A 15299-nucleotide genomic window follows, 5' to 3' on the forward strand; every position below is an offset into this window, starting at 1 on the left:
TCTCCTTCTCCCCACCCCCATCCCTTCTCAACAGTTCACATCCTGCTTGCCTCAAGAGCCCAGAACATACTAAGCCACCTACCTCAGGGCCTTTGCATTTTAGTACAGGGTTTCTTACCCAAAGTAATGCTTGTCTATTGCTGGGAATTCTCAAGTTTCTAGACTGGCAGTGGGGGGCAAGTCTGTTCACAAGCCCAGCACTTCCTGTCCCACGAAAAGTCAGTTCAAGGCGGGAACACATCCTCAGGACTCACGAGGATACAGGGTCACAAGTACATTACCTCAAACTGCTCCCATCTGCCCGCTCACAGGGGACCTTGTCCTCTTCTCGTACACTCATACCCCTGCTGTCTGGCTTGTGCTACTCACCTTCAGGCTCAGTTTCGATATGTCCTCTTCCAGGAGGCTTCCCCCCAATCAGTCCCCAAGTCTGTCTCTCTGTTGTACCCCAATAATACCGAATGCCTTCCTCTTGGAGCACGCGTCATGCTGATTTGCAATCTGTGGCTGCTGAGTAAACCGATACCCAGCACAGCCCTGACAGTGGGCAGGTGCTCGGGTTACTGACTGACTGAACGTTCACATGCACTATCGGTCTGCAGAGACCATGATTCGGTACTATCTCATTGAACTCTTAGGTGCCAGTCCAGTGCTTAGGCCGTGGTGGGCACACAATGGTTATTTGTTAATTGACTAAAAGCCATCATCATAAGAAAGGTAGTTGCATCTATACTGCTATTGGCAATGTCCAGACGTTAGAGGGCAAGAAGCACAGACCAGGGGCCTTCTCCAGACTAACAGGCAAGGTGGCGTGGAGGTGGGTGGAGGAGACAAAGGACAGCGGAATAGCCCTGGGAGCACAGCTGACCAGGGGCTGTGGGAAGGGCTCTTCAACCACAGTTTTAGTTTTCTGGGGGTTCTTAACCTAGGGGTTCACGAGTGGCCCTTCAGAAGATCCAAGAATCTTCTGACACTTAAATCATACATCCATGCCAGTAACTGTACGTGCCTTTTTCTGGAAGATGGTCCATGGCTTCCAACGAGTCAGAAAGTCTATGACACAAAAAGAATTGTTGCTCTACGCCTGCAATGTCCAATATGACAGTCACTAGCCACATGTGGCTATTTAAGTTTAAATTTAAATTATATTTTCAATGCCTCAGTCACACTCCCCGTGAAGCATGCTCAATGGCCACTACCCACTGGACCGCCCAGACATAGACCATTTCCATCACTGCAGAAAGTTCTACAGAGCGTCTTTATATTGGCAGCATCACTCCAGATTCAGTGTACTGACAAGATTTGTTTGGGTTGCGTGGTGCTTTGGTAACATGAATCGCCATCACTAGAAATGAAAGCATAAACATCCGAAATCCCGAGTTCCTTTGGGAAGCAGGACTATCTGCCAGCTTTGGGTCTGCATTCCTCCTGGCAGCTGGACTGCGAGGTTGCTCCATTTAGATACGCCCTCGGTCATATCGAAGTTACCTGCTTGGCCCTCCGGGGTTTGCGACCCTCATTCCTAGAGAATCTTGCCCACCCTGGTCTCTTCCCAGTCTCTTGTGTCTGTAACCAGACTGTCAGTTTGGGTTCAGTGGGGTTGAATTCGGTTTACGAGCTCATCCTGGGGTCAAGGGGTCTCGGGCTGAGATTTGGGCTCCTAGCTGGAAGTTGAGGTGGGGGGCAGCGCCTCCCTCCTTTCAGTTCTCCGGAACTGGAAGAAGAGAGAGGGAATTTTATCACAAACATCTGTTGCTTGACAAAGAACTCCTTCCCGGTCTTCCCATGAACCCTCCAGTCCCTAGCGCAGCATGCCTGGGCCCGCCCCTAGCGACGAGATCGAGGGGAGGGGCCGAGGAGAAACCCGAGCCCCGAGCGCCCACCACTCTGGCCGGCTACGTGGCTCGGCGGTCGGGGCCTCCTCCCTGGCAGGCCAGCGGCCAATGGGCGTGTGAGCGCGGCAGCCCGAAGCTTCCCGGTCCGTAGCCGGGGGCGCGCCCCTCCGCTCCGGCACGGGGCGGGCGCTGGCTGAGGGGCTGGCCCGTCCCCTTCCCTGCCGCGGCCCCAGCCCCCATTCACCCAGTCGCCTCTCTCCTGTCGCTTGCTCAGTGTCTCCCTGCGGGCCGCTCTCTCCTCCCCACGATGGTCCACGGTGGCCGGGACCGCCTCCTGGGACTCGCCCTGGGACTGCTGCTGGCGTTGGCCCTGGCTCCCCAGGCGCTGCGGGCCAAGCCCACTGTGCGCAAGGAGCGCGTGGTGCGGCCCGACTCGGAGCTGGGCGAGCGGCCGCCGGAGGACAACCAAAGCTTCCAGTACGACCACGAGGCCTTCCTGGGCAAGGAGGACTCTAAGACCTTCGACCAGCTCACCTCGGAGGAAAGCAAGGAGAGGCTGGGGTGAGGCCGTGGCCCGCGCTGCGTTTGGGGGCGTTGCAGGTGCCCAGAGGGCCAACCGGGTGGGAACCACGCGGAATTCTAGCCGCGAATCGAAAGCGAAATCGGAGCACGGATCCGAGGGCGGGGTCCAGTTGGAGCGGCAGCCGGGCTGGAGAAATTTGCCCACAGGAGCTGGAATCCCCCGTGTGGACATCGCCCTCGGGCCAGGGTGGCTTCCCAAGGGGAGGCTAGAACGTGGCAGCAGCCGTGGGAGCCAGGGCGTCGAGGGCCCGCCCCCTCCCCGTGGTTGCATCAGAAGGGAGGGTGAAGGACGTACAAAAGAAGAGTTTATCGGGGTGGCCTTTTAGTGACAGAGTTCTTCCCACCCGCCCAGTTTCTCTCTTCTGTCCCCATTTCCAAACGGAAGCACTTGAGACACTTCTAAGGTCTCAAGGATGAGTACAAATGGATAAAAGATGAAGGGGGCAGACGAAGGAGAGGTTTGATGGTCTGTGTCCCTGGTCTGTGTCCCTGGACTGGGGCCGGGGTGGTCTTCTGACTAATCGCCCTGTAAATCTGATGTAGGGATATAAAAATCCTGTTAAGAAGGGAGGGGCATTTGGGGATAGGGGTTGGGGGTGGGAGTGGAAACTGGTCTCCTAGTTTGTGTTTCCAGCTGCTGTCTGCAAAGGCACCCAGTCCTTTGGCAGCTGAGGGCAGAAAGTTGGTGGGTGGTGTGATGGATTGTAAATTTCACTGTTGAAAGCAGTTGAGTCAGGAACCAGACCTGGGAAACAAAACTTTGGGACATCTCCGTACACCCTCCGCAGGTTCCCTGGGGAGACACTGGGGCATTGTGCAAAGGTATCTGGAAACTGCAGGCAGTGTGGTGGAGGATGGGCTGGAGGGTCCCAGTATCCCTGCCTACTGGGCACTGGGCCTCCTGGAATCTGGTTCCTGGGGGTGGAGATCTTCGTGTCCTGCTACATAAAAAAGAACACAGCCGTCCCTGTGCTGATGGGGCCACCAAAGGCCAATGGGATTGGTTGGGATATGAAGCTAAATTGTACCTATTGTGTAGGTGCACCATCTGCCTGCTCTGAGAAACAGATCTTTGAATTTCAAAGTCACCTTCAGACAATCACCTTTTATCTTGCAGAGAAGTACTTTCTCTTCTTGTTTGGGACTTAACAATGGGGCCCATTGATGAGTTTTGTCTATTGTATTGCTTTGAGGCGCTTGAAAAAGGATTTATTCGATTTATTGGGGGGGGGGTTGGAGTCTGGAGTAGAGAACTCTGTATGTAGTCTGCAGTCCTCCGACCTTCCAGCTTCATGTCTTCACTGTGAGGAGCAAGCCTGTGGGTGAGAGCAAGGGCTGATGGAGTTGGTCTGCATTTGATCTATGTATGAACACTTTAACTTCATTCCTTTATTTATGCAACAAACATTTGAATGCCACGGTGTGCCAGCTACCATGTTCAATACCTGGCAGGTGCAGAGAACTTTTGTATGCTCCAGGCCCCAAACTACTTAAAATCAAATAAGACACAAGCAGATACCAGTTTAGTCACTGCAAAGGATGTAAAACTATCGTGAGCACACCCAGAAGAAGGAGGCCCTAAGGGTTCGGGTTGCAGAGAGAGGCTGGGAGGGGGGTTTGAAATGGATCCGAGCTTGTGGCAATACTCAGAGGTTGCCAGGCATACCAGCAGGGAACAGCATTCTTGAAGAGAGAACAGCATTCTCGAAGAGAGAAGAGCCTGCTTCTAAAGGTTTCGCAACCTGTTCTGGGGAATGAGAGGTATTGGGACAATAAAAGGCCAGGGCAGAAGTGAGAGGTCAGAGTGGAGGGGAAACCAAAGGCAGAGCAGGAAGCACCTCTGAGGGGTGGAGATTAGATGTTACCCTGTATGTGGTTGAAATGTCATCACCCTAAATTCTCATTAGGGAAGTCAGACTGGCAATGGGAAGACCAGTGAGGGATCGTGGCCTTGAGCACCTGAAGCAGGCTTACGGGTCCAGAGGGCGGGAGAGGGTGAGTCCAGAAGCACGTGGGAGGGAGAACTGCCAGTGCTGTCTAGACTTAGCATGGGGTGGAGAGAGGGGACGAAAGGACTCACAAATGACATCTGGGTCTCTGGGTGGGTAGTGGATGCACAGCTCACTTGCAAGGTATATCCGGGCCAGAGGCTGGGGCGGGTGGAGGAGCAGGAAAAGCCACCTCTCTGTCCAAGCTCCTAAGGCAACAGTCTCCTCCAGGTCTGGGCCAGTGAGGGATCCAGGCAGACTTGTCACTGCCACCTGACCTGATTCTGAGAATGTGACAGCTCTGGGCCCCCAGAGACACACACCTAGGCCGGAGGGCTGCACAGTGGGCACGCGCAGGCTGTGTGCAGTGGCAAAACTTAGAACAAGTGGGAATTCATTGCCAACATTTAAAATCCAAGTGATTTCACATACAGACCTTGATTTCTGGCCCAGGGGCTATTATGCCCATGTGGCAGTCATTGTCTGGAGCAGCATGGGACACCCTTGACCCCGTTGGCAGGGGGTCTCCAAGTTGCCCTAATTTTGGCATAGAGGCTGCATTCTTTCCTGCTACCTGCTAGGTGCCTGTTGAACTTTCCATCCACCCGTTTATGGTCCTCAGGGAGGAAAAGCACACATCTCCTTCATTCCTTACGACATTCCTGGTACAGTAAGGGTTCCAGTTTGCAGTTGGAAAACCTGGGCCCAGAGAGTCCAGACCTTTGCCCGCTGTCACACGGGGCCAGGATCACGGTGGGAGGGGTGGGCTTTTCTATAGCAAAGGGCCTTCCCAGTATCTCACTCCTGAGATTTTTTTTAAGACAGGTTTCGATCATATTTATTCTTCCAGCAAATATTCATGAACTCCTATTATGTATCAGGTTGACTGTGACCCAGACAATCATTTTGTGTAGATTCGATGCTCTCTTTTCTGCAAAAAAAAAAGGTTATTCACAGTCTGACATTAGGTCTCTGCCGGTCCCAGATTCTGTTCCTCATCCGGCTTTGGATAACTGAGGGGCATGCCACCTCTGTGTCCCAGTGTTGGAGCGGTGTCTGGCACATAGTAGGTAGGCTGAACAGTGCAGTGTTGAAAGAATTCTGCTGTGTATGGCTATGGTCTCCTGGAAGGAAGCCTGCAGGTATCTGAGGCTTAGTCTTGCAACCTGGAGACCTGGTACCGTTGCAAATGAAAGGACAGAGTAACTCTTTCTCAGAAACTTATGTTCCTGAGAAAGAGGAACCCGGACTACCCAGGTATCCAGGTGGAGATGGAGACTCACGTACTAGTGAAGCCATTTCCTAGATCTAATTAATCAAAGAGAAACTGCCTATCAACTTCTGTTCACACTAAGAAAATTGTACCACTGAGTTGATAGGATTCCAGCCCAAAGCAGAGAAACAAATCCCTAATCATCCTCTGTGACCTATTCCCAAGTCAATGGACCACCCCGGGTAAAACCTTTTTCAATTTTGGGAATAGCTTGTGGGTATCTTTGAGGTTTTCTCCAGGAATGGAGTCCCTAGCTGGGACCCTGTGCCTAGACATGGACTCTGGTAAGTCATGAGCCTGGCCTCTGCTCTGTACTGGGTTTTGGGGAACCTCAGTGAAGTCCAGTGGGAAGCTGCCAGAACCTGGGCCAGCCGTGGAGCAGAAGATGCCAGGGGACACAGGGGTCTTCGCCCTACGAGCAGGGGCTCAGGCTCCTGCAGCTGCTCAGCTGGTTGAGTGTCTTGAATAAGTTTCATTGATGCCAAGTCTCTTTCGTCCCCAACATTTTATGCTTTGTTCAACGAGATCTGGTGTCCTGCTTTAGGTTTCAAGTCTTTGGGTCCAAAGTAGTGAGTGTTTTGTATTGTTTTTGTTTTAAACAAAGAATGCATTTGTCTTCTGGTTTACATGGAATTTTCCATTTTTTTTTAATGATGGAGCCGAGAGTCAGTTTTTACCCGGTTGTACCAAATACTAACTGTGTGGCCTTGGAAAAGTAATTCAGTTTCTCTCAGCCTCAGTTTCCCTTGCTCTAAGGACCACATGAGGGAGGACTGCTAGGTGTCACCTCACACATCAACACTAATCAATTGGTGATGTCTGTCTGCCGAGCACTGTGTTAAGAAGGCCTCGGAGGCCATAACCAGATGTATCAGGACAGAGGGGCATGATCTGGTAGTACTGTCTGCCACCGGCACTCAGAGGGGGAAGGCATCTCGTCCTCAGAAAAGATAAACTTTAAGATCCTTTCCAGCACCTGTCGGATCGCTGGTTTTATGTTGATGCGTTTTAGATTCTGTAGGTGTTTGATCTCTTCTGGATTAAGATCACACAAGCCTTGGTAATAGCTTTGTGGTTTGTTTGTTTTTTTTTTTAAACTACAGGAAGATTGTCGATCGAATTGACAATGATGGGGATGGCTTTGTCACCACCGAGGAGCTGAAAACCTGGATCCAACGGGTGCAGAAAAGATACATCTATGACAATGTCGCTAAAGTCTGGAAGGATTACGATCGGGACAAAGACGATAAAATTTCCTGGGAAGAATACAAACAAGCCACCTATGGTTACTACCTAGGTAAGAGGTGCTGCAGGGGAGATGCCTCGGCTGGGGCCCACACAACAAGCTTCACGCAGGACACTCTGCTCCCTCATCACAGCCACCCCCTTCAGGGGGATGTCACAACCTCCTAAAGCAGAACTTGCTTGTGTAACATCCTGCTCTGCTTACTAGGAAGGTACTGAGTTGCATACTCTGAGTGAAGTCCTAGGTGGTGAGTGGTGGCAGGGGTTGAGGGCCTAATGAAAAATGACTTAGGTTGCTGGCCTCCTAGGCTACGATACCAGGGCCACACACAGAACAAAGCAGAGAAGAAGAGTGTGTGTGGTACAGTTTCCCAGAGCTGCTGAATTTCAGGTAGCAAAGACTGAGTGGGCTGGAGCAGTCAGGCAGGGCTTCTGGTAGAGGATGGTTTGGGAGCTGGGCCTTGAACAATGGATTTATATTTGGAGAGATAGAGACGAGTGGGGGAGGTGGGTCAGCTGGAAGGACAAAGGTGCAGCGATACAAATAGCAATGGGCAGGGTTTGGATATAAGACATACCTGTTTGGGGAGTGATGGAAGGGTGTGTGCAGAACACGGGGTGCAAGCGAGACAGCGAGGGACAGGTCTGAGGAGAACCAGAGACGCACACTCACAGACATATTAAGGGAGATCATGAAAGCCAGGCAGAAACATTCAGACAAAATGTGGGTACTAGGGAGCCTCTGCATGTTCTAGAGCAAAGGATGGTATGATGAAAGCAGGGTTCAGCAAAGGGTGGTATAGCATTAATATGGTCTAAAACCTGTGCTCTTAACCACTGCTATAATGCCCCTACTACACCAGGAGGGCCTGTATTGTGGGGCAGTATGAAGAAGGGGCAGATACTGGAGGCATTCTGAAATAAACTGTTTCAGAGAACTTGATAGGTCAGGCCCTTTAGACCCAGGTGCCCTGTTTGGACATGAAGGTGGGTGATCTGGAAGGAACTGCCTTCCGCAGCAGCCCAGTGGAAACATTTGCACACAACCTCCTGCAGGAAACCCCACAGAGTTCCATGACTCTTCAGATCATCACACTTTTAAAAAGATGCTGCCCCGTGATGAGAGAAGGTTCAAAGCTGCAGACCTCGACGGTGACCTGACAGCCACTCGGGAGGAGTTCACTGCCTTTCTGCACCCGGAGGAGTTTGAGCATATGAAAGAGATTGTGGTTTTGGTAAGATAAAAGAAGTTCCCAGGCTGGGAAAGGACCAGGCTGAAAAGTACACCAAAATCTGGCCTCTTCTTCTAGAGAGAGAACATTCTTCATCCAGAGGGGAATTGGAAAAGGACCATGAAGTGAAATACATTAGAATGTCTGTCTACCCAGTAAATGAGTCAGGGCAGGCTAGGTGCTGTAACAAAAAGCCCCTAATCCTCGCCATTTATCACAATCAAAGTGTATTTCTTCTTTATCCCACATCCACTGTGGATGGTCCCAGGCAGGTGGATCATCTGGGCAGTCTTCCTGTAAGAGTTATCAGGCCGCCAGGCTGCTTCCATCTCCTACTCCACCACTGAGTGGCCTCAAGGCCTTCTTGTAACAGCAGCTGGTAGACTAGGGAGGGAGGGAGGAGAAGGCAGTCCACCTTTACTGCTCCCACCAGGGAATGACCCATCTCGCTCACATTCCCCTGGTTCCTCCTCGATGTGATGAGGCTGGGAAACGCAGTCTAGATAGTTGCTCAGAAAATGCAAATGGGTTTGTGAATAAACTAGCGAGTCTCTGTCCGTTTTTCAGCGTTGAGGGAACTAGAAAAAGACGGAAATGGAATGCATTGGATTGTGCAGCCATACGGAAACTTAAAGTAAAAACCATGGCTGGAAGGGACACTCCCCTTAGCTGGTTTAGGGGCAGGCAGTCTGCCGAGGGTGAATAAATCAGATCCTACAGGTTTTGAGAGTCAGCCATGCTTGTAAGGCCTCGGAATGGAGTTTGCTTTCCATAGTGTCTTGTGGGGTCCCAAATGTCTTAATCTTCCTCGACAATAAAATAATGCCTCTACCTGTTTCCTGGTCGGATAACCCGAGCCAGTTGCAACTGCCTCTGTGCTGCGAAACAAGTGGCTAAAGCCTTAGTTTATAGGCAGCTCTGGACTATTTTAGTTGTGGGCCCTTAGCTGGGTCCACTCTTGCCTCATGCTTCATCCTCATGACCACATGACCCTACGGGCTTGGCAGTGGTTCTGAGAAATCATTTCTTTCTACCGCCCAACGTCCACTTAGTGATAGCTGATTTGCCAGAGGCCCATAAAGATCAAGAATTAGCCATAGGTGGACTATGTGCCTTTGAGTTGCCAAGACAATGGACGGTAAACTCATTTGTACTCACCCTGGCAGAATACCTTTTAGGAAGTCAAATATACTAAATACAGAACGTGATAGATTCAAAAGTCAGATAGACTGTTATTGTTCATTGCCCATTGTTTCATGTCTTTCGGACACCCACTCGGTGTTCGGAGTCCAGTTAGTTAGCCCTGGAATCTATTTCTGTGACCATCTGGTCCAGTGGTCCTCTGGTTCCCCACAGGTACCCCAGGGGATGACTTGGCTGGATGGTGGAAATGGGTGGCCTGGCAGGGCTTCCTGATATGCTCAGAGCATCCCTGGTCTTACAGGTACATTTTCATTTAGAGAGAGTGTTCTGCTATTAAAACTAGGAGGCGGGGGAGGAAGGGCAGAAACCACTGCTTATTTTTTAAGGGTAAGAAGTTGATCCTGGGGAGGTAAGGAGACAAGCCAGAAGTCACCAAGCAGTCAGCCATAAAGGCCAGGCGAAGGAGAACAGTCGTCAGAACTCTATAAGATCTGCGGAGAGCACCTCGCCATGTTGCATGCTGTGTTCTGCTTTGCTCCCTAGGAAACGCTGGAGGACATCGACAAGGACGGGGATGGGTTTGTGGATCAAGATGAGTACATTGGTGAGTGCAGCCCACAGGCCCGCTCTGCTGTCCCATCTGGGCAACATTCTTCCACCCACATGTCTGGCTACTTTTTCCAGGTGTCACTTTTAGAGACACCTATAAGTCTGTGGGTGTCACTCCTGTGACCTCCCAGTGGGGAGGGACTTGTCACCCCATCCCTACTGATGCAATATCAGGGAGAATTATTGGATCGTATTCGATGGAGGAGAGACCAAAAGGCTGGCCCCTACCTCTAGAATGGCCAGGAGTTGGCTTCTGGCTCTGAGGGGTGCCCTTCAGCACACTGTGTGGTTTTATCTTTGGGAAATGGGATTGGAGATCCCAGAGAATTACAGTGAGTCTAGAGCAGACAGCCTCAGGGGAAACATTAAAATCAGCCTGGGTCCTCGGGGCCTAGAAGCTCCAAGCAGACACAGCTATCACCAACAGAACTATTTATATGCCCAAGCTCTCTGCAGAAAAGCATTCCTGCTTATAGGTAAATCCTTTTGCAAAATGCGTAATTGCCTCTTAAGACAGCTGTTTCACTGGGAGTGCCACGCCTCCCATTCGATCTGAAGGCTCCACGTAAGCCCCATCAAAAAGTGCATTTTCAGGTAACTGTGAGCACTGGCTGAATGAGAGAGACTCAAATGAATGTACCTGGGTCAGATGGTTGCTGGTTAGGGCCCTTTCCAGCAGCTCGGTCGCCCTCCAAACATAAAGGACCAGAGCAGGCAGCATGGAAATTTGATCTTCATCAGCTCTGCTCCTTCAGTGCTTGGGAACATGGCTGTCTTTTCATGACACCTCCTCTTTTCCCAAATCTCAGTGAGGTGAAAGCTGGCAAATCATTTGAGGGATGGGGTAAATGGAACACATTTAATAGAAGCAGTGAATGACCTTTCAGTGTAAAACCAGAACCCAGGTTGCCATCGGTCTTTGGTCTGTGGTTATATTACATTGCCACCCCTTCCCCAGAAACAAATGCCTTTAGTAGTGAAGAACGCAGTGGCTTCTAATCGCTAGGAGTTCCATTTGATCCAAGGAACCTTACGCTGTCCTCTGTCTGTGGTGTAACGCACAGGTAGCTTTCACCATGGTAGTCAGAGTGATCTTGGTGGCATTAATTTTGCAGAGTTAATGGACGCTAACAGCCCCCTCCTCAGTGCAAGCCGCAGAGCCTTCCTCTTGCCTGATGCACTTCCAAGGGAAGGTTCGGAGCTGCAGATGCCTGCACCGTGGGTATGGAATTAGACTGACAGAAAAAGGCGGACAGACTAAAACAGTGCGGCACTTCTGATTAAGGGTTGCGCTCCTCCCAGCCCTCCAGAACTCTGTGTGGCAACATTGAGTGGCTTTGCCTAAAAGCAACATTTCAGCCATTACATTGAGCAGAGAGGGAGATGGGGGCACTGCTCCTGAAAATAAAATTCTGAGCACTTTGCGGTCAGAGAGGACCTCGCATGGACTTACCCAGTAAGTGGCCTCTCTTCAGGAGGGCCTGGGTGGAAACCCAGTGGCGATGTGTAGTGGAAAATGATGCGCTGGAACTAGGGGTCCTGGCTTCTGCACCTACCTCCTCGGTGATCCCGGCATAGTCATGCAGTCACTGTAAGCCTCAGTTTCCTCATCCGTAAAATGGGAATACCTAGCACCCACGTTTCCAGGACTGGGTGGAACTCGGGTTACCTAATAGATGTGGCAGCCCTTTCTCCAAAACTGCAGAGGTCAGGTGTGGGCCTATTTTGTGGCTGAACCAAGGGGCTTGCTCTCTTTTACCTCCATCTACCGTCTGCAACCTATATCACCTGACATTTCCAAGCTGTGTTTCCATTAAAGAGAAACTGCCCACAGGCTATCTCTGTTTTCCCAGAAGATCTAGTGATTTAGCAAACATTGCCTAAACTTTGCCTTCTTTCTCCTTCCCCTGCCATTCTGTGAAACGGGTAATGATCTATCACATAGACCTGTTATAACGATGAAATAAAACGCTATATGCGAAAGCCCTTTGGAAATGATATAAACAACAACAGAAAAGAACACGGCGGCTGAGACCATGGGTTGGAAGCAGAGTACTCGTGCTCCTGCACAGCCTGAAGCTCATACTAGCTGTTGCCTTAGTATTTTCATCTCTAAAATGGGAATTATAGCAAGACCTACTTAATAGGATTGTTATGAAAAAATGTATGTAAAGTACATTACACAGTATCTGTACCATAGGAAGTACTTGATGGCTGTTACTATTACTAGTTTCGACCTGGATGGTGCAGTGTGGGTCCCAGAGGGCTTTCGCAGAAAGTGTCCCACTTGGCCTTCGTAATAACCCTGTGATTTGTAAATTATTATCTTCATTTTACAGACAAGGCAACTTGACTCAGCCATTGAATTAAGTAATTTAATCCCTGTCCCTGTACTGACTCAAGAGACTTAGTTCATCTTTCATCCTCTGGCTCCTAAGCTTAGTTCTTTCTGTTCCACCAGGCGACCTTCACAGTGGATGAATCATTGCATTATTATCCCCAAGAAACTGCCCACCGGATGTTTGGGTTGGGTCTCTAGATTGGTCATCACCCTTCCGCAAGCTCAGGAGGCCAGGTGTCCTTTGACATACCTTCCCACTTGCCTTCGTAACCAAGGTCAACCTTCCTTTCCAGCGGATATGTTTTCCCACGAGGAGAATGGCCCTGAGCCAGACTGGGTTTTGTCAGAACGGGAGCAGTTCAATGAATTCCGGGATCTGAACAAGGATGGGAAGTTGGACAAAGATGAGATTCGTCACTGGATCCTCCCTCAAGACTATGACCACGCCCAGGCTGAGGCCAGACACCTGGTGTATGAGTCGGACAAAAACAGGGTATTTCACACTCTTCCGGAATGGATCTTTGAAGGGAGACAAGTGTACATAAGATTGGTTCTGTGTGCTTCTTTGTGATAGCCCTGGCCTGTGACGTTGTGCTTTATTGACATTTCTCATTCTTGCCCTACGCTAGAGACCTGTAAACTTGACCCAAGAGCATGATAACCCCACAGTGAGCTAGCTCGGTGAGACATTCCTGGATAGTCTGCCATGGGCCACATTCAGTCCCATTAGGATTGCAGAACTTTGTTTGCTGTGGGCAGGGCAAGGATTGAAGAGGTACACTGTGCGTTGCCTTAGGACAAGTTTGTTCGTCCATTCATTCAGTCAGCAGATACTTATCCAACATCCATCACGTGTCGGGCACAAGCAGGCCCAGCCCGTTCCAACTCAGGCATCCTCTGGCAAGCTCCCCCTTCGAGCTCTATGCCCGGCACTTCGGTATCTATTTTATCCAAATAAATAAATCTGTAAGCAAGATTTAGAAAGAAGTCCTGCCTGTCCCCACTTTAATCGCTGCTCTAGGCTCTCAGGAGACAGCTGGGTTTTGCAGTCAGGTCTTGAAAGGGAGGTGGAGTCCCCCGGGGACCATTTTGGGCAATGCTGTTACTGCTCGTAGACACAGCTGGGTTCTAACGTCTCCCTTCCTCAGGGACCTAACCTGGGATATTGTAGCACAGCTCTTACAGCAGGAGGCTCTCCCAGCTCCGGCTGCTGCAGTGCAGTAGCAGCAGATGAGCAAGGTGCCTGGCCACTTCTCAATTGTTAAGTGTTAAGTGTGGGGTTTCAAAAGTGGCGAATCCATGAGATAACGTAGAGCTTCCTGCTGAACCGTTCAGAGTTCCTAGAGCTTCCATGACACAGCTCTGTCCTCTCTCCTACAGGACGAGAAGCTAACTAAAGAGGAGATATTGGAGAACTGGAACATGTTTGTCGGAAGCCAAGCTACCAATTATGGAGAAGACCTCACAAAAAATCATGATGAACTTTGATACACACTCACCAAATACAGCAGACTGTCATAACTTTCTTCTATTGTTTTGCATGGTTGTTACAGTTTAATTTACAGCAGTTGTGTCCACGAAACAGCAAGTTTATAACTTCAGATTGGGGTTAAAATTGGTTTTCACTCCGTATTTACTGGGAAGTGGTTATCGCTATTCCTTCACTAAGAAAGCTCTACCAGCACATTAAAATCTTGGCAAATCACCATGTTCTGTGGGGATACATTGCTAAAACATTATTTTAGCTTTTTCCATTGAATTTAAAGGGAAATAAGATTAGGAGAATCCCTGTTACTTAGAAGTTGGGTGGGTCACGGGGACAGTATATGGAGTGACTGCTATGTATTTTAACTGCAAATTTTTATATTTGCCACTGTTGAATGGTTGGTGCAGGAAAGTTCTGATGAAGCTACTGTGGTACCATCCTCTGTAGGCTTATTTCAGAACAAGTCTAATACTTCAGGCTCTTCCTTCTTGACTTTGTACTCTGATCTGTTACTGTAAATGGTATATAAAACTTCTGTGCATTTTTCTGTATGGACCTGGTAATGTGCACAGCAACCTTTTTTGTTTTTGTTTTTGTTTTTTTTACAATAAGAAACGATCAAGAAAGATAATGTGAAAGAGAAAGGAATTTTAGAGGTAGGGAAAAGATGGATGTCAGGCATTTGAAGAACCATAGGAAAATGACAAACATGTTACTATACTTGAGAAACTTTTCTAGATGTATGAATGAGGTAGGTCTGATCTTTGAAAAAGTGAATAGAAACACGATTTATTTCCTCACCATCGAGAGGAATCGGGGGATCCCAGGGAAGCCTGCCTGATGGCGTGCTGGAACTGTGGCATCCGGTCCTGGTGGTTCCACGACCCTCAGACCTGCCTGGGGACCACTTCCACCTCGGAACGAGGATGAGGCGATCTTTCAAGCCATTGACTGAACTGGAGGAAATGACTATTTCAGGTTGAAATGCCACCTTCTAAGTAGGAAGTGAGTGAAATAAAGGATCCCTCTGAGGGTTTTCTACTGTGTCCTATGGTGTTTGACTTCACATGTACTGAAACATTATTACTCATACAGGATTAAATAGTAAGATGGGATTCTATGAGCTAGGTTAAAAAGGGTGTGGGTTTTTTAAATCCAAGGACTAGAATATTCAGAATGTCCTCCTATTATTTTATATCTATACTTCCTTCTTTCTCCATGCTAGTTAGGGGATCTGTGAGTCATTTTAACTGTAAGATATTTCTGGGGTAGGTTTCCTGTGGAAGAAATATCTGGTCCCTTCCTACCTAGTCAGCATCATCTTCCCACTTTCCTACTGGACTCCTCTAGCCAGCCTCACTGACTTTCTGGCCCTTAAATATACCAAGTTCCTGACTAGGTCGGGCCCTTCGCACTTGCTGTCCCCTCAGTCATAACACTGTTTCCCACGTCCCCTGGCAACTCAAACGGCACCTCCTCAATAGAGCCTTCCAGACCCACCACTTACAGTACAGTCATTTGCCACTTCACAACAGGATATATTCTGAGAAATGTGCTGTTAGGCT

The 15299-nt window shown here is 49.4% G+C and overlaps 1 protein-coding gene across 1 annotated transcript; it reads left to right on the top strand.

Moving 5' to 3' along the window:
- Nucleotides 1-1886: 1886 nt before the first annotated feature.
- Nucleotides 1887-14780, top strand: RCN1 (reticulocalbin 1). The gene is made up of 6 exons (XM_037040450.1): nt 1887-2396; nt 6782-6975; nt 7980-8158; nt 9842-9902; nt 12542-12741; nt 13629-14780. Exons 1-6 carry the CDS (start codon nt 2143-2145, stop codon nt 13734-13736), a joined length of 996 nt encoding a protein of 331 aa, XP_036896345.1. The 5' UTR covers nt 1887-2142; the 3' UTR covers nt 13737-14780.
- The last annotated feature ends 519 nt before the right edge of the window (nt 14781-15299 follow it).

The sequence above is a fragment of the Sturnira hondurensis genome, unplaced genomic scaffold (assembly GCF_014824575.4).
Source record: "Sturnira hondurensis isolate 20B ecotype Veracruz unplaced genomic scaffold, ASM1482457v3 Scaffold0002638, whole genome shotgun sequence".
NCBI lineage: Eukaryota > Metazoa > Chordata > Mammalia > Chiroptera > Phyllostomidae > Sturnira > Sturnira hondurensis.

Bases quoted from the DNA above. Each gene is read 5' to 3' on its own strand.
- RCN1 (XM_037040450.1), top strand. From the start codon at position 2,143: ATGGTCCACGGTGGCCGGGACCGCCTCCTGGGACTCGCCCTGGGACTG. The intron at 2,397-6,781 runs GTGAGGCCGTGG...TTTAAACTACAG, and splicing joins GAAAGCAAGGAGAGGCTGGG to GAAGATTGTCGATCGAATTG. The intron at 8,159-9,841 runs GTAAGATAAAAG...TTTGCTCCCTAG, and splicing joins TGAAAGAGATTGTGGTTTTG to GAAACGCTGGAGGACATCGA.